Raw genomic sequence first — 19,852 nt, 5'->3', positions numbered from 1 at the left:
GCCATTTAACCAGTGGGGGGCAATGTGGACTGTATTGAAACATAAATGAGAAAGATAAATGTCTAACTACAAATTATTAGCAATAAGTATATAATATTCAGTGATTTGAATGTTTTTTTAAACGACAAAAATAGCGTTTTGTCCAATAATAATTAGGACTAGGTTATTTCACTGTAAATATTAGTTCCTCTTGTTTCCCACAGACAATTGTAGTAAAACATGGGCACTTTAGCAAATGTTTAGCTAAATGGGCAATCTTTGTGGTTTAGTATCACTTTGCTCTGAACATGTATTTACCTACCGTAAGTAACATGAGGACACACGTGAAGGTGTTCAACATTTCTCTTGATGGGGATACGCCCACTTGAGTATTCCCTGTGCGCAATGACGCGCGCGCCAACGTGGACACCTTTGTTGTGTTGCCCACTGGTTACCACGCGTAACCAAAACCACGGCTTCTCCTGCGGAACAAAGCGCGGCGACTCAAATACCCGGACCTATAGACAGCAACTGCAACACTAACATATGTTTTATTTTGCATCTCGTGAGTAAAATAAATTCGATTAAGACAATTTTATAGTTCCATATTTCCATGCGGCGACCATCTACGGAATGACAGTTGCGCAACTCTGTTTCGGGTGTGACAAACAGCATTTGTGTCCTGCCGTGACTCATATTTCTAGATTCTCAAGTATAGTCGCGGATAGCCTATTTAAAGGAGACATTACTTCTTGTTGAGGTGGCAGCTTGTTTACCTAGGAGTGCTCATGTTTGACTCTTTTATGAAATCACGAGCCGATGTTTGGGTCACTGGAATATCCCTTTAAATCATCACGGATACAAATTGTTAACTGTTGCTGCAGGAGGCTGCTGGTGTAAAATTTGTTGTGGAGAGCTTCAGTTGATCTCTTCTGGGTGTGTGAGCTCCAAATGCATTCATTGCTGGATCGGAAGAAGAAAGAAGCCGGGGTTGGGATCGATCTGTCTCTGAGCTACTCGTTGCCCCAAGCTGCGAGGATGTTCAGCTGTGTGGGCTGCTTTTGGGTCTTTCTGTCCTCCGCTCTGGTCGCTATTTGTAGTTTCAGTTTTATATCATCTGCGTGGATTGTCAAGGACCATCTGAAAAACAAGGACTCGGTGAGCTTCGGCTTACTTTGGCACTGCTCGGAGTCCCTGGACCATATGTACAGATGCTACACCTTCCGAGGACTCGGGAAATTCGCTGAGATTCCATCCAGCTCGTGGCAGGTACATGATCATACATGCAATACTTTAATGAATGTGTTATGTAAACAGTGACAATTAGTAAACAGTGTTGCATACAATGGCAACAATGTTTATTACATTGTTATTACATCTCAATAACTTAGCAACTACATGATCATGCAGTGGCTTCCAGAATCCACAAAGGATAGTGTTCATTATGTTGTCTGTGATGAGCAATCATACCCCTTTGTCGTATAAGACCAGCTGAGAGAGGACTTTGAGCCATTGCTGCTCCTGCATCACTCTCTTGAGTGTATTCAGGACTCCAATATAGTGACATTAGTGTTGTTGATGATGGACATGCAGCATGCACAATCAATGAGATTTAACTAAATCCAACCAAAACCATAAACAGAACACTTGCTGAACACTGATCTCCCAAATGAGTAGGTATAGATTTCCATTAGGTTTGTTCAAGCTCATAGTCAACAGGTGTTATTGAATTAGTTATGTCACAATGAAAGGTCCTTGCCCTAAGGTGAGACCTGTTGACAAGGCTGGGTTTGTGGATTAACCTTCACAGCCACAGGCTCTCTGGTGGATGGATGGAGAGGGGCCGTGTGCCATCAGTGTCTATGTTGGCTAATCTCTCACCAGCAGAGGGCAAGTGTTTGGCACCTTATCTGGCCGATATATGGGTTTCTATTCTACCACTATTAGGGATTAGGTACCATTAATAGGTAGTAAAGTACACTCAGGGAAGCATAGCTACAGTAGTAATGAACTGTAAAACTAGCAATAAGGACCTGACGTTTCTTATGTTACTATTCATTCTGAGCTAAATTGTTTGTTGGAGCTAAGGAGCTGGGCCATGGTTTGCAAGGCAGTTGAGTGAGATGACAGTATTGTAGTGCCATAGGGAATCTCTCACATCACACACTTCCACCTTCAGTCAGTGGTCTTGTTTCTTTAATTCTCAGAGGATAACTGGTTACATAACTACCTCCAGCCACAGACACAGACACTGGTTACAGTTCCCTAGGATTTCAGGTTTTCCTATTCAGAATATGAATGCTTTGCTTTGACAAAGCATAGCATAGTGCTTCATTTAGTTACGGTCATTAATGGGTCACAAACTATGAGGGAGAGATGCTCTTGCTCCTCTTGTTAAATAGTTGATGGTTTTTAACAATCAATGGTCTTAATGTAGTAGCAGTGATCCAGTTTTGAAAATGTGCCAACAAGCATGAATCTTCAGTCTATAAACACTAAAAATCTGTCATAAATAGCATTAGAATTCAACATTTTGAAGTCCATTCAAAACAGAATGAGGGCATGTGCTAAGAAAAGACTGGGGTAAAGCTATGGGACCTTGTGCTAAGTTAAATCAAGAGATGGCTTTCTAAGTGACTATGTTGGCTAACTTCCCGCTAAATGGAATGTGTGATTGTGTAAGTTATCTTATTTGCATCTCTGGGGCAGCCAGAAGCATGGGCCCCCCCGGGAGTCCAGTTGCATTGCACCATGGGTATTCCCATAGAGTTGTTCAGTGCATTCCAGTCCTTTTCATTCTAGATTATAAAAAGCAGGCCAGTTGGACCCACGACCATGCTGTAAAAAAAAAAACTGCAATATCGCACCATCTTCCTCAGGAGTTATGATTATGTATGACCAGGATAAATTAACATATATAATTAAGTGGCAGTTCAGATGTAGTAACTAGGGGCTGTGTGCAGGAAAGAATCAAATGCGTAGCTACTATAGTTTTCCCACACAGGTAGAAGATGGGGTTTATACTGGATCAGGCCAACAGGTCTGAACAGAGTACACAAAGCAGAGCAGAATGGGTGAATAATTCTAGTACTTTTAGCCCTTCATGTTTTCAAATGATGGAGATTCAGGTGTTTGTGGATAGGAGGTACTGTATTGCTGACGGGGAATTCCATGTATTTGTGCTGGCAACTAATGTTCCAGGGACCTTTGAAGAGTGTTATCACTTTATTTGAAGGGTTTCATCTCTGGGTTTTGACACATTTTGGAGTAGTCTCACCTGTTCAGACAGCCAGGCAATACAGTACCTTTAGTACCCAGAGAGTTGATAACTGAGTGAAGTCCTTCTTGTACAATGCCTAGTAGAAGTATACACACCCAAAACACAATTACAGAAATGTTAATGCCAACGACACACCAGAATGGCTTTCTAAGAGGGGTTGTTGAGTGGTCTAGTCTCAATTCTGACATAAATTTACTTGAACATCAGAGATAAGGTTTGAATATTGCTGTCTATCAATGATTCCCAACCATATTTACAGAGCATGAGCAATTTTGACAAAAAGTGAGTGTACAAAACACTAGGAACACCTGCTCTTTCCGTGAGATAGACTATCCAGGTGAAAGCTATGATCCCTTATTGATGTCACCTGTTAAATCCACTTCAATCAGTGTAGGGGAGGAGACGGGTTAAAGAAGGATTTTTAAGCCTTGAGACAATTGAGACATGGATTGAGTATGTGTGCCATTCAGAGGGTAAATGGGCAAGACTAAATGTTTAAGTGCCTTTGAACGGGGAATGGTACTAGGTGCCAGGCAACCCGGTTTGAGTGTGTCAAGAACTGCATTTTCCCACTCAACAGTTTCCCGTGTTTATCAAGAATGGTCCACCACCCAAAGGTCATCCAGCCAACTTGACACAACTGTGGGAAGCATTGGAGTCAACATGGGCCAGCATCACTGTGGAACGCTTTTGACACCTTGTAGAGTCCATGCCCTGATGAGGCTGTTCTGAGGACAAAAGGAGGTGCAACTCAATATTAGGATGATGTTCCTAATGCTTTGTACACACGGTGTATGTTGCCCTAAGAGTTGTGCAAAGTTGGTAAAATCTTATTCAGGTACTGCCACCAATTATTTACTCTGGGGTGTGAAGACGTACAGCTTTTTATTTTTTTATTTTTTCATTTTGAAAGTTTTCCATAATTGTCTTTCACTTTGAAAATATTGACTATGCTTTGTAGATCTGTAGGAAAAACATGAATCCTTTTTAGATTGACATTTAAGGCAGCAAAATTTAAAGACTGAATGGGGTGTGCAGACTTTCACTAGGCACTGTACATGGATAATTCTGTGATCAGGTTGGCCCAAGCACAGCATCATAGTATCCCATGCTGCGTCATAGTATCATAGCATCCCAGCATCACGCCCCCATGGCCATTAATAAGTTACGGCCCCCGCCTCACCCCCTCCAGGCCGACACCCCTCATTGGTGTACAAATTATTCCGCTGATGCTTTTGTCCTCCTTTTTAAAACAACTCCACCTCTCTCACACACACATTTACACACACACACACTCACTTACACAAAAACACACACAATATGCATCCCGAACACACAAAAACACATACACATGCGCACACAAATATGCACACACACACCTACAAACACACATACAGTGGGGCAAAAAAGTATTTAGTCAGCCACCGAATGTGCAAGTTCTCCCACTTAAAAAGATGAGAGAGGCCTATAATTTTCATCATAGGTACACTTCAACTATGACAGACAAAATGAAAAAAAAAAATCCATAAAATCACATTGTAGGATTTTTAATGAATTTATTTGCAAATTATGGTGGAAAGTAAGTATTTGGTCAATAATAAAAGTTTATCTAAATACTTTGTTATATACCCTTTGTTGGCAATGACAAAGGTCAAACGTTTTCTGTAAGTCTTCACAAGGTTTTCACACACTGTTTCTGGTATTTTGGCCCATTCCTCCATGCAGATCTCCTCTAGAGCAGTGATGTTTTGAGGCTGTTGCTGGGCAACACAGACTTTCAACTCCCTCCAAAGATTTTCTATGGGGTTGAGATCTGGAGACTGGCTAGGCCACTGCAGGACCTTGAAATGCTTCTTAAGAAGCCACTCCTTCGTTGCCTGGGCGGTGTGTTTGGGATCATTGTCAAATCAAATCAAAATCAAATCAAATCAAATTTGATTTGTCACATACACGTGGTTAGCAGATGTTAATGCGAGTGTAGTGAAATGCTTGTGCTTCTAGTTCCGACAATGCAGTAATAACGAACAAGTAATCTAACTAACAATGCCAAAAAACTACTGTCTTATACACAGTGTAAGGGGATAAAGAATATGTACATAAGGATATATGAATGAGTGATGGTACAGAGCAGCATAGGCAAGATACAGTAGATGATATCGAGTACAGTATATACATATGAGATGAGTATGTAAACCAAGTGGCATAGTTAAAGTGGCTAGTGATACATGTATTACATAAGGATGCAGTCGATGATATAGAGTACAGTATCAACGTATGCATATGAGATGAATAATGTAGGGTAAGTAACATTATATAAGGTAGCATTGTTTAAAGTGGCTAGTGATTTCCCATCAATTCCCATTATTAAAGTGGCTGGAGTTGAGTCAGTGTCATTGACAGTGTGTTGGCAGCAGCCACTCAATGTTAGTGGTGGCTGTTTAACAGTCTGATGGCCTTGAGATAGAAGCTGTTTTTCAGTCTCTCTGGCCCAGCTTTGATGCACCTGTACTGACCTCGCCTTCTGGATGACAGCGGGGTGAACAGGCAGTGGCTCGGGTGGTTGATGTCCTTGATGATCTTTATGGCCTTCCTGTAGCATCGGGTGGTGTAGGTGTCCTGGAGGGCAGGTAGTTTGCCCCCGGTGATGCGTTGTGCAGACCTCACTACCCTCTGGAGAGCCTTACGGTTGAGGGCGGTGCAGTTGCCATACCAGGCGGTGATACAGCCCGCCAGGATGCTCTCGATTGTGCATCTGTAGAAGTTTGTGAGTGCTTTTGGTGACAAGCTGAATTTCTTCAGCCTCCTGAGGTTGAAGAGGCGCTGCTGCGCCTTCTTCACGATGCTGTCTGTGTGAGTGGACCAATTCAGTTTGTCTGTGATGTGTATGCCGAGGAACTTAAAACTTGCTACCCTCTCCACTACTGTTCCATCGATGTGGATGGGGGTGTTCCCTCTGCTGTTTCCTGAAGTCCACAATCATCTCCTTAGTTTTGTTGACGTTGAGTGTGAGGTTATTTTCCTGACACCACACTCCGAGGGCCCTCACCTCCTCCCTGTAGGCCGTCTCGTCGTTGTTGGTAATCAAGCCTACCACTGTTGTGTCGTCCGCAAACTTGATGATTGAGTTGGAGGCGTGCGTGGCCACGCAGTCGTGGGTGAACAGGGAGTACAGGAGAGGGCTCAGAACGCACCCTTGTGGGGCCCCAGTGTTGAGGATCAGCGGGGAGGAGATGTTGTTGCCTACCCTCACCACCTGGGGGCGGCCCGTCAGGAAGTCCAGTACCCAGTTGCACAGGGCGGGGTCGAGCTTGATGACGAGCTTGGAGGGTACTATGGTGTTGAATGCCGAGCTGTAGTCGATGAACAGCATTCTCACATAGGTATTCCTCTTGTCCAGATGGGTTAGGGCAGTGTGCAGTGTGGTTGAGATTGCATCGTCTGTGGACCTTTTTGGGCGGTAAGCAAATTGGAGTGGGTCTAGGGTGTCAGGTAGGGTGGAGGTGATATGGTCCTTGACTAGTCTCTCAAAGCACTTCATGATGACGGATGTGAGTGCTACGGGGCGGTAGTCGTTTAGCTCAGTTACCTTAGCTTTCTTGGGAACAGGAACAATGGTGGCCCTCTTGAAGCATGTGGGAACAGCAGACTGGTATAGGGATTGATTGAATATGTCCGTAAACACACCGGCCAGCTGGTCTGCGCATGCTCTGAGGGCGCGGCTGGGGATGCCGTCTGGGCCTGCAGCCTTGCAAGGGTTAACACGTTTAAATGTCTTACTCACCTCGGCTGCAGTGAAGGAGAGACCGCATGTTTCCGTTGCAGGCCGTGTCAGTGGCACTGTATTGTCCTCAAAGCGGGCAAAAAAGTTATTTAGTCTGCCTGGGAGCAAGACATCCTGGTCCGTGACTGGGCTGGATTTCTTCCTGTAGTCCGTGATTGACTGTAGACCCTGCCACATGCCTCTTGTGTCTGAGCCGTTGAATTGAGATTCTACTTTGTCTCTGTACTGGCGCTTAGCTTGTTTGATGGCCTTGCGGAGGGAATAGCTGCACTGTTTGTATTCAGTCATGTTACCAGACACCTTGCCCTGATTAAAAGCAGTGGTTCGCGCTTTCAGTTTCACATGAATGCTGCCATCAATCCACGGTCATGCTTTCAGTCATGCTGAAAGACCCAGCCACGTTTCATCTTCAACGCCGTTGCTGATGGAAGGAGGTTTTCACTCAAAATCTCACGATACATGGCCCCATTCATTCTTTCCTTTACACGGATCAGTCGTCCTGGTCCCTTTGCAGAAAAACAGCCCCTAAGCATGATGTTTCCACCCCCATGCTTCACAGTAGGTATAGTGTTCTTTGGATGCAACTCAGCATTCTTTGTCCTCCAAACACGACGAGTTGAGTTGTTACCAAAAAGTTATATTTTGGTTTCATCTGACCATATGACATTCTTCCAATCTTCTTCTGGATCATCCAAATGCTCTCTAGCAAACTTCAGACGGGCCTGGACATGTACTGGCTTAAGCAGGGGGACACATCTGGCACTGCAGGATTTGAGTCCCTGGCGGCGTAGTATGTTACTGATGGTAGGCTTTGTTACTTTGGTCTCAGCTCTCTGCAGGTCATTCACTCGGTCCCCCCGTGTGGTTCTGGGATTTTTGCTCACCGTTCTTGTGATCATTTTGACCACACAGGGTGAGATCTTGCGTGGAGCCCCAGATCGAGGGAGATTATCAGTGGTCTTGTATGTCTTCTATTTCCTAATAATTGCTCCCACAGTTGATTTCTTCAAACCAAGCTGCTTACCTATTGCAGATTCAGTCTTCCCAGCCTGGTGCAGGTCTGTCTACAATTTTGTTTCTGATGTCCTTTGACAGCTCTTTGGTCTTGGTCATAGTGGAGTTTGGAGTGTGACTGTTTGAAGTTGTGGACAGGTGTCCTTTATACTGATAACAAGTTCAAACAGGTGCCATTAATACAGGTAACGAGTGGAGGACAGAGGAGCCTCTTAAAGAAGAAGTTACAGGTCTGTGAGAGCCAGAATCTTGCTTGTTTGTAGGTGACCAAATACTTATTTTCCACCATAATTTGCAAATAAATTCATAAAAAATCCTACAATGTGATTTTCTGGATTTTTTTCTCTAATTTTGTCTGTCATAGTTGAAGTGTACCTATGATGAAAATTACAGGCCTCTCTCATCTTTTTAAGTGGGAGAACTTGCACAATTGGTGGCTGACTAAATACTTTTTGCCCCACTGTACATATGCATGCATGCACACACCAAGCGCACATACACACTCACACACTAACTGCCCCCCCTCCAACATTTACATTACCACCCACAACCATCACCTTCTGTTCTCCTTTGTATATGACAGGTTAAAAGGCCCCCCTATCTCAGAAAGCATGGGGTCTGTGGAGTCCATCAGTGAGGGGCTGTGTTCAGCTGGCCTACAATGAGAGCTCACACTGATTTGTGTGTGTACAGAGCCCAGTAAAGGGGACAGAACAAGGAGGAGGGCTTTGGCTTTCTCACACTCCCTCTGTGGCTGGCCTAGATGTGCTCTAGTTCTGTGGTCAATTTCTGTCCTCCCTCCATGTTTTAAAGTCCTGGTTGGCCTGCGCTGCCATTGTTAAGGGAATTTTAATCAATGATGACAAATTATGTATACATTTCAATCAGGACTGACTAATCAGAATACTATTATGTTACTGTATATGTACTAATCAGAATACTATTATGTTACTATATATGTATGAATTTTATTTTTAACCCCAGTACTGAATATAATGTGTGTAAATATAATCAAGAATTAGAACAATGCCTGTCTGTTCCTTGGTAGAAATGAATGAACTATATCACCAGAAGGCTTATCTTCAGAAGCATGTCCTCAGCTCGGTCGTATATTATCTTAATAGGGAGAGACGATGTGAGAACCATGCAGCCTTTGTATTAGAACGGAGATGGCACGGGTTGGTACTGGAACTAATGACGTCATTTTAAGTTTATAACCTGTGGTAAAATCAAATCAAATCAAATCAAATTTATTTATATAGCCCTTCGTACATCAGCTGATATCTCAAAGTGCTGTACAGAAACCCAGCCTAAAACTCCAAACAGCAAGCAATGCAGGTGTAGAAGCACGGTGGCTAGGAAAAACTCCCTAGAAAGGCCAAAACCTAGGAAGAAACCTAGAGAGGAACCAGGCTATGTGGGTGGCCAGTCCTCTTCTGGCTGTGCCGGGTGGAGATTATAACAGAACATGGCCAAGATGTTCAAATGTTCATAAATGACCAGCATGGTCGAATAATAATAAGGCAGAACAGTTGAAACTGGAGCAGCAGCACAGTCAGGTGGAAGTTGAAACTGGAGCAGCAGCATGGCCAGGTGGACTGGGGACAGCAAGGAGTCATCATGTCAGGTAGTCCTGGGGCATGGTCCTAGGGCTCAGGTCAGTTGAAACTGGAACAGCAGCATGGCCAGGTGGACTGGGGACAGCAAGGAGTCATCATGTCAGGTAGTCCTGGGGCATGGTCCTAGGGCTCAAGTCCTCCGAGAGAGAGAAAGAAAGAGAGAAGGAGAGAATTAGAGAACGCACACTTAGATTCACACAGGACACCGAATAGGACAGGAGAAGTACTCCAGATATAACAAACTAACCCCAGCCCCCCGACACATAAACTACTGCAGCATAAATACTGGAGGCTGAGACAGGAGGGGTCAGGAGACACTGTGGCCCCATCCGAGGACACCCGAGGACAGGGCCAAACAGGAAGGATATAACCTCACCCACTTTGCCAAAGCACAGCCCCCACACCACTAGAGGGATATCTTCAACCACCAACTTACCATCCTGAGACAAGGCTGAGTATAGCCCACAAAGATCTCCGCCACGGCACAACCCAAGGGGGGGGCGCCAACCCAGACAGGATGACCACAACAGTGAATCAACCCACTCAGGTGACGCACCCCCTCCAGGGACGGCATGAGAGAGCCCCAGTAAGCCAGTGACTCCTGTAATAGGGTTAGAGGCAGAGAATCCCAGTGGAAAGAGGGGAACCGGCCAGGCAGAGACAGCAAGGGCGGTTCGTTGCTCCAGAGCCTTTCCGTTCACCTTCCCACTCCTGGGCCAGACTACACTCAATCATATGACCCACTGAAGAGATGAGTCTTCAGTAAAGACTTAAAGGTTGAGACCGAGTTTGCGTCTCTGACATGGGTAGGCAGACCGTTCCATAAAAATGGAGCTCTATAGGAGAAAGCCCTGCCTCCAGCTGTTTGCTTAGAAATTCTAGGGACAATTAGGAGGCCTGCGTCTTGTGACCGTAGCGTACGTGTAGGTATGTACGGCAGGACCAAATCAGAGAGATAGGTAGGAGCAAGCCCATGTAATGCTTTGTAGGTTAGCAGTAAAACCTTGAAATAAGCCCTTGCTTTGACAGGAAGCCAGTGTAGAGAGGCTAGCACTGGAGTAATATGATCAAATTTTTTGGTTCTAGTCAGGATTCTAGCAGCCGTATTTAGCACTAACTGAAGTTTATTTAGTGCTTTATCCGGGTAGCCGGAAAATAGAGCATTGCAGTAGTCTAACCTAGAAGTGACAAAAGCATGGATTAATTTTTCTTTCTCATTTTTGGACAGAAAGTTTCTGATTTTTGCAATGTTACGTAGATGGAAAAAAGCTGTCCTCGAAATGGTCTTGATATGTTCTTCAAAAGAGAGATCAGGGTCCAGAGTAACGCCGAGGTCCTTCACAGTTTTATTTGAGACGACTGTACAACCATTAAGATTAATTGTCAGATTCAACAGAAGATCTCTTTGTTTCTTGGGACCTAGAACAAGCATCTCTGTTTTGTCTGAGTTTAATAGTAGAAAGTTTGCAGCCATCCACTTCCTTATGTCTGAAACACATGCTTCTAGCGAGGGCAATTTTGGGGCTTCACCATGTTTCATTGAAATGTACAGCTGTGTGTCATCCGCATAGCAGTGAAAGTTTACATTATGTTTTCGAATAACATCCCCAAGAGGTAAAATATATAGTGAAAACAATAGTGGTCCTAAAACGGAACCTTGAGGAACACCGAAATTTACAGTTGATTTGTCAGAGGACAAACCATTCACAGAGACAAACTGATATCTTTCCGACAGATAAGATCTAAACCAGGCCAGAACATGTCCGTGTAGACCAATTTGGGTTTCCAATATCTCCAAAAGAATGTGGTGATCGATGGTATCAAAAGCAGCACTAAGGTCTAGGAGCACGAGGACAGATGCAGAGCCTCGGTCCGATGCCATTAAAATGTCATTTACCACCTTCACAAGTGCCGTCTCAGTGCTATGATGGGGTCTAAAACCAGACTGAAGCATTTCGTATACATTGTTTGTCTTCAGGAAGGCAGTGAGTTGCTGAGCAACAGCCTTCTCTAAAATTTTTGAGAGGAATGGAAGATTCGATATAGGCCGATAGTTTTTTATATTTTCTGGGTCAAGGTTTGGCTTTTTCAAGAGAGGCTTTATTACTGCCACTTTTAGTGAGTTTGGTACACATCCAGTGGATAGAGAGCCGTTTATTATGTTCAACATAGGAGGGCCAAGCACAGGAAGCAGCTCTTTCAGTAGTTTAGTTGGAATAGGGTCCAGTATGCATCTTGAAGGTTTAGAGGCCATGATTATTTTCATCATTGTGTCAAGAGATATAGTACTAAAACACTTGAGCGTCTTTCTTGATCCTAGGTCCTGGCAGAGGTGTGCAGACTCAGGACAACTGAGGTTTGGAGGAATACGCAGGTTTAAAGAGGAGTCTGTAATTTGCTTTCTAATAATCATAATCTTTTCCTCAAAGAAGTTCATGAATTTATCACTGCTAAAGTGAAAGTCATCCTCTCTTGGGGAATGCTGCTTTTTAGTTAGCTTTGCGACAGTATCAAAAAGGAATTTCGGATTGTTCTTATTTTCCTCAATTAAGTTAGAAAAATAGGATGATCGAGCAGCAGTAAGGGCTCTTCGGTACTGCACGGTACCGTCCTTCCAAGCTAGTCTTAAATGAATGAATTAATTTGAAGTCTCCTTAAAATGTGTAAGGAGTAGTACTCTCGTGAATAAAATCTGCTGTTTGACTTTAAGACTGGGCTCTGTCCATTACTATAAAATAAGGGTCTTACAAATCCTTATGAATTGACAGAGTGTTTAATTTTAATTGGGTGTTAAAACATAGAGCAATTTCATTCCTGCAACAGCCATCCAGCCTTGGCACTGAGGAGCCAGCCAAGAGATGTGCCAGGCTGCAGCCCTGACTGGCAAGCCTGATAGTGTCTTATACAGTGGCAACTAGCTCTGGGATGGAATGAGTGTGTTAAATAAACAGGTTGAAAACACATGCACAGATGTAAGACCTGATCTCGTAGAATAGAACACAAACGTGATACAATGGAATTATACAGTAATTATACTCTATTACAAAGTTATATAAGCAGTCAATATAATACATTTTATAAACAGAATTGCATAGTTTAATATAATATTAAGGAATGAACTGAAACGGAGGGGATTATTAGAATCAACCCTGATTATATCAAGTAATTTCTCCACCTCTCTCATAAGACTGACTGAGTTGTGTTGATGTTATTGTCCTCAAAGCAGCCTGAGTCCTGCCTGCGTGTTCTGGGGCAGCAGTTGACAGGTTGGTAGATGTCAGTCAGTCCAGGTGTTAGAGGTTGCCAGGTTGGAGGAAGTGTTAGCTAGGGGCTTGTACTCAGACCTGCTGCTTGGTAACGTGTGAAGGAGGAGGAGGTGGTGCTCGTCTCACCTGCCAGAAGAATTTCACTTAAATTGTTAGCAGTTTAGTGTGCTTCCAGCAGCTGAAGGGTGATATATCGTCTGGCTCCACCCACAGCTGTAAACACTGGCACTGTTGGATTAACCTGGCCCTGTAGCATGCTGGATTAACCTGGCCCTGTAGCATGCTGGATAAACCTGGCCCTGTAGCATGCTGGATTAACCTGGCCCTGTAGCATGCTGGATTAACCTGGCCCTGTAGCATGCTGGATTAACCTGGCCCCGTAGCATGCTGGATTAGTGCTCCGTCTTGACACATCCAACTGCTGTGTGAATGGTGTGTGCGTGTGTCTATGTGTGAGTGTATCTGTGTGTGTGCGTGCGCGTGTACTTCTACAAAGATTGTCATGGTTGCAATGTAGATGAGTCATGGCCAGTCTCCAGAAACAGTGATTGGAAAATGTAGAAGTTCATCCTCATCTTTTGTTTTTCTTCAGAAAATGGCAGGTTAATAAGCCTGAGATGCCCAGGGTTTAGAAGCGCCAGTTGTCAAGCAATCAACTCAACAATGCAATACACAACACAATCCTCTCCTCAGACTTCCATACAGAGCTGCCAAAATTATGAGTCACATATTGTCCTTTCAGGCATCTTGTTTTAAATACTTAATTTAAATCTGTGAAAAACACTTCCTTCCTTATATACAGTTGAAGTCGGAAGTTTACATACACCTTAGCCAAATACATTTAAACTCAGTTTTTCACAATTTCTGACATTTAATAAAAATAAGTAAAGTAAAAATGTCCTTTCTTAGGTCAGTTAAGATCATCACTTTATTTTAAGAATGTGAAATGTCAGAATAATAGTAGAGAGAATGATTTATTTCAGCTTTTATTTCATCACATTCCCAGTGGGTCAGAAGTTTACATACACTCAATTAGTATTTGGTAGCAATTGCCTTTAAATTGTTTAACTTGGGTCAAATGTTTTGGGTAGCCTTCCACAAGCTTCCCACAATGAGTTGGGTGAATTTTGGCCCATTCCTCCTGACAGCTGCTGTAACTGAGTCAGGTTGGTAGGCCTCCTTGCTCACACAAGCTTTTTCAGTTCTGCCCACACATTTTCTATGGGATTGAGGCCAGGGCTTTGTGAGGGCCACTCCAATACCTTTACTTTGTTGTCCTTAAGCCATTTTGTCACAACTTTGGAAGTATACTTGGGGTCATTGTCCATTTGGAAGACCCATTTGCGACCAAGCTTGAACTTCCTGACTGATGTCTTGAGATGTTGCTTCAATATATTCACCTAATTTTCCTGCCTCATGATGCCATCTATTTTGTGAAGTGCACCAGTCCCTCCTGCAACAAAGCACCCCCACAACATGATGCTGCCACCTCTAGGAGACAGAATGCGTCTCCTTCCTGAGAGGTATGACGGCTGCATGGTCACATGGTGTTTATACTTGCGTACTATTGTTTGTACAGATGAACGTGGTACCTTCAGACGTTTGGACATTGCTCCCAAGGATGAACCAGACTTGTGGAGGTCTACAATTTTTTTTCTGATTTCTTTTGATTTTCTCATAATGTCAAGCAAAGAGGCACTGAGTTTGAAGATAAACCTTGAAATACATCCACAGGTACACCTCCAATTGACTCAAATGATGTCAATTAGCCTATCAGAAGCTTCTAAAGCCATGACATAATTTTCTGGAATTTTCCAAGCTGTTTAAAGGCACAGTCAACTTAGTGTATGTAAACTTCTGACCCACTGGAATTGTGATGCAGTGAATTATAAATTAAATAAGCTGTCTGTACACAATTGTTGGAAAAATTACTTGTGTCATGCACAAAGTAGATGTCCTAACCGACTTGCCAAAACTATCGTTTTTAACAAGACACTCGTGGAGTGGTTGAAAAACGAGTTTTAATGACTCCAACCTAAGTGTATGTAAACTTCCGACTTCAACTGTAAAACCCCCCCTAAACATTCATAGTCCATAGCGACAGAACGAAGCTGGCTCTGAGTGGAAGTGGAAAGCTCTTCAAATGGAATTAACTGAACTTTGGGGTGGGGTTGGACAGTCCAGGCAACTCTTATATCTTTCTGCACTGTACCTATATGGCATCAGGGGAAGGAAGCAATGATGTGCTCCACTTGAATCTGTTAGGGCCCTCTGCCTGCCCAACAAAATGGTGAGTCCAGCCCCAGGGTGTTATCAGAGGCTGCTGCTGCTACTGTAGGTAATAAAATGATGGACGAGGCCTGTGTGTGTGTGAGTGTGTGTGTTGGTCTCTACTCTCGAGGTCCTGGAACCTATCCTTGTTTTGAGAGAGGAAAAGAGAAGCATGGCAGCTTGCAGGTTGGGCCAAGCCAGAAGCCAAGGTCCCAGAAGGGCCCACATATTACAATGGCACGGGAGTTAATGGATTCCCTGTCACTCCACAAGATATATACCAGTTACGCCCATGCACTTTCACAATGAAGAGTTGCAAAATCTCTCCAAATCGAAAGCACTCTGTCTGTCCTTTTCCTGGTGCAGCCTGAGGCTAAGGTTTTACTCCCTGTAGATTTACTGTTTGCGCTCACCAATGTCTCTGTGTAATGTCTCCTCTCCTCCCCTCCACTCTTTCAGTAGGAGTAGGCCTCCAATTCATGGCTAATGGGATAGCTAGCTAATGGGATAGCTAGCTATGAGCTAATCCCATTAGTGGTGAAAGGTATTTGTCCAGGAATGTGTATCTCTACTATAGATGATTTTATGTGGCCTAATGATAGTAAGTGTGTCCCCAGCAAACCGGAAACATTCTCAGAACATTAACCATTAAGTTCTAGTTAGGGTTTTATCTAAAATTAGGATGATAACATCCCAAAAACAGTCAGAGATGGTTTTAGATTAAAACATTTGTATTTTTTTATGAAATATCCTTGGAATATTCTTTTAACATTCAATAAATCTGTACATCTGTATCAACTGCCACAAAACATTACCCAAAAGTTCTCATTAGGTTTCCAGGTAATGTAATAACACAATGTACCAGTAATGTTTTCCCAGCAAACCAAAATTGGTTCTGTTGAAGTTTACAGAACATTAGTTAGGTGGCGGCAAATGTTCACATAACACAAAAACTGTCCATTCGTTTTGAAGATTGTAATATGTTTGTATAAAACATTCTCCTAATGTTGCAAGAATTGTGGGGACATCATGGCTGTAACTACATATGAGGACATTAGGAAGCAGAGGAGACCGAGAGAGGGAAGCAAGCAGAGAGAGGTTAGTGCAGTGGTTTCCAAATTTGGGGTCGGGACCCTGAGCTGGTCCCCTGAGAAAATATGTACTAATCTTATCAAACAAGTTTGGAACTTAAATAAGATATGTTTTAATATGAACACCTCCACATGACCTATCTTCCCTATAGGCCTACAATAAAATACAATCAAAATGCAAACCATTTTTTTTTTATCATACTGTTTCGTTTCGTCGCTGATGCTACGTTTCGGTATGAATAATTTCTCATATTTCCCTCCTTTCAGGGGACCATTATAATTGTTTAGCTAATAGGCTGTGTGTTTGTAGATCGACTGAGGTGAATGAATCTACAGCAGCCAAGGTGATTTTTGCTGTTCTCCAAATAGCATTTTTTAATTATATTTTTTATGTAGAAATGTGGTAAATACATTTTTATTTTATTTAGTGATAAAATAAAACCTCTCTAAAACTCAAACCCTGTTTACGGACCTGGTGACATCACAAAATATATGTTCCCAGAACACGAAAACTGTGCGGATGATTCTACAATGTTTCTTTTAGGGTGAAAAAAACATTCACCTGATGTTACAAGAATGTTCCCCAAATGCATTTAGTCTGTTCTTTAAAGGTCCCCAGAATGTTTCATTCGGTTGTGGTAACATTGTGGGGACATGATATGCTCAGTCCTCACAATTGTGATGACATTCATACAGTCGTGGCCAAAAGTTTTGAGAATGAACAAAATATTAATTTTCACAAAGTCTGCTGCCTCAGTTTGTATGATGGCAATTTGCATGTACTCCAGAATGTTATGAATAGCGATCAGATGAATTGCAATTAATTGCAAAGTCCCTATTTGCCATGCAAATGAACTGAATCCCAAAAAAACATTTCCGCTGCATTTCAGCCTTGCCACAAAAGGACCAGCTGAAATCATGTCAGTGTTTCTCGGTGTGAGTGTTGATGAGGACAAGGCTGGAGATCACTCTGTCATGCTGATTGAGTTCGAATAACTGGAAGCTTCAAAAGGAGGGTGGTGCTTGGAATCATTGTTCTTCCTCTGTCAACCATGGTTACCTGCAAGGAAACAAGTGCCATCATCATTGCTTTGCACAAAAAGGGCTTCACAGGCAAGGATATTGCTGCCAGTAAGATTGCACCTAAATTAACCATTTATTCACCATTTAAATCAACCATTCATCAAGAACTTCAAGGAGAGCGGTTCAATTGTTGTGAAGAAGGCTTCAGGGCACCCAAGAATGTCCAGCAAGCACCAGGACTATCCCCTAAAGTTGATTCAGCTGCGGGATCGGAGCACCATCAGTACAGAGCTTGCTCAGGAATGGCAGCAGGCAGGTGTGAGTTTATCTGCACGTACAGTAAGGCGAAGACTTTTGGAGGATGGCCTGGTGTCAAGAAGGGCAGCAAAGAAGCCACTTCTCTCCAGGAAAAACATCAGGGACAGACTGACTCTTTGCATCAACTTCATGTAATTGTCAATAAAAGCCTTTGACACATGCTTGTAATAATCCTTCAGTATTCCATAATAACATCTGACAGAAATATTTAAAGACACTGAAGCAGCAAACTTTGTGGAAATTAATATTTGTGTCATTCTCAAAACTTTTGGCCACAACTGTACAGTGTTTAAGTTAGGTAACACAGGACATTCCATTATTGTTACTGTATAAGAACGAAATAAGTCAATTGTTATGACGTTCATAGCACATTTATTTTAGGTTTAACATAATATTCCATTGATGTTCACACAATATATACAGTGGGGCAAAAAAGTATTTAGTCAGCCACCAATTGTGCAAGTTCTCTCACTTAAAAATATGAGAGAGGCCTGTAATTTTCATCATAGGTAGTACACTTCAACTATGACAGACAAAATGAGAAAAAAAAAATCCAGAAAATCACATTTTCCCTATACCCATCATGAGGTTGCGACAACCTAGCCTATGAAGGAAAGCTTAAAACGTTGGTGCACAGGTCGAGAGAATTTTGAGTAATCAAGGTGAAAGAGAGTGCCACATTCAGTACCGTCTTGTATACTCTTGCCTGCATCTAGCTGATCTAGGATGTAATCATTAGTCCAACAGTTGCAAACGAGGTTCTATTGGACAAATTCAGGTATGTTTATCCCCGTTTTGTTCCGTTTGCGTCCATTTAAGAGACGTTTTTCAACAGAATCAGCGGAATGAATACACCCCTGATTACATGCAAATACAGGTCACTTTCATAAGCAGCCACATAAAAATAGCATGATCACTTTGCTCATTAATTTCTTCTCGCATCTATGCGCTCTCCTCCTCTCACCTGTTCCATTCGCTTGTGGATTTCAGTGCAGCTGTCTGACCAGGCAAAACAACTTTCCAAGCCAAACGTTCATATCATAACCGCTACACACAGCCAACATTGATGTCACCATATTAGCTAATGTCCTTGTCAACATAGCTTTTTATTTTTTTTACCCCTTTTTCATGATATCCAATTGGTAGTTACAGTTTTGTCCCATCGCTGCATCTCCCATACGTACTCGGGAGTGGCTGTCGAGAACCATGCGTCTTCCGAAATACAACCCTGCCGAGCCGCACTGCTTCTTGACACACTGCTCACTTAACCCGGAAGGCAGCCGTGCTAATGTCAGAGGAACCACTGGACAACTGGCGACTGCATCTTCGTGCACTGCGCCCGGCCCCCCACAGGGGTCGCTAGTGCGCGATGGGACAAGGACATCCCTGCTGGCCAAACCCTCCCCTTTTTTGTGGTCGGTCACCCTCTCTAAGCACGGGTGGAAGTGCACCATCCCAAAATGCACTGGATGTGTAATACATTTCGCTCCACCCTCTCTATGTGTAGGTGTGTCTTTTAGTAGGGTTGGGATAAAGCAGAACTCAACTTTCCCTCGTACATTTGTGGACATAGGAGAATAAATAATCTTCTTTTGCTGTCAAGGTCATTTGATCATAGTAGTGCATGGTGAACAGGTTTACCTGTAAGCAAAGCCCCAGTTCCTCAGAGCCCATTCATTCCCAACTGAAATCTCATCTATTGCCGGTTTGGTCGTCAGTCAGTCAGTGGTCTGGGTCTGGTTGAGCCAGTTCAGAGGGCAATCCAATTTCAAACCAATTTAGCTCATGTGATTGGGAGAAGCTCAGGCATTTGTCAGTGGGGTCAAATTGTTATAGGCCTGGGATTTAGGATTCGGGGTCAGGATTTGTGGCTTTGAGTGAGTTTGGTGGTGAAGGAAGACATATGGGGTTGCAGGGGGTCAGTAGGCTTTGGGTGGGTGTGATGATAGAGGCAGACACAGGGGGGTCAGTAGGCTTTGGGTGGGTGTGATGATAGATGAAGACACAGGGGGGTCAGTAGGCTTTGGGTGGGTGTGATGATAGAGGCAGACATATGAGGTTTCAGGGGGTCAGGTGGCTTTGGGTGGGTGTGATGATAGAGGCAGACACATGGGGGTGCAGGGGGTCAGGTGGCTTTGGGTGAGTATGATGATAGAGCCAGACAGAGGGGGTGCCGGGGGGTCAGGTGGCTTTGGGTGAGTGTGATGATA

At 43.3% G+C, this 19,852-nt stretch overlaps 1 protein-coding gene across 1 annotated transcript in view; it reads left to right on the top strand.

The window, feature by feature from the left end:
• Positions 1-390: 390 nt before the first annotated feature.
• Positions 391-19,852, top strand: part of LOC112246897 (transmembrane protein 211) — a 169,402-nt gene continuing 149,940 nt past the window's right edge. The window contains exon 1 of the mRNA XM_024415494.1: positions 391-1,248. Coding sequence (XP_024271262.1) covers positions 931-1,248 — 318 coding nt within the window. The 5' untranslated portion in view covers positions 391-930. The remainder of the gene's footprint in view (positions 1,249-19,852) is intronic.

This window comes from Oncorhynchus tshawytscha, linkage group LG30 (assembly GCF_018296145.1).
Source record: "Oncorhynchus tshawytscha isolate Ot180627B linkage group LG30, Otsh_v2.0, whole genome shotgun sequence".
NCBI classification, from domain to species: domain Eukaryota; kingdom Metazoa; phylum Chordata; class Actinopteri; order Salmoniformes; family Salmonidae; genus Oncorhynchus; species Oncorhynchus tshawytscha.
The sequence above is the reverse complement of the archived record's forward strand: the minus strand, read 5'-3'. Positions and strand labels throughout refer to the sequence as shown.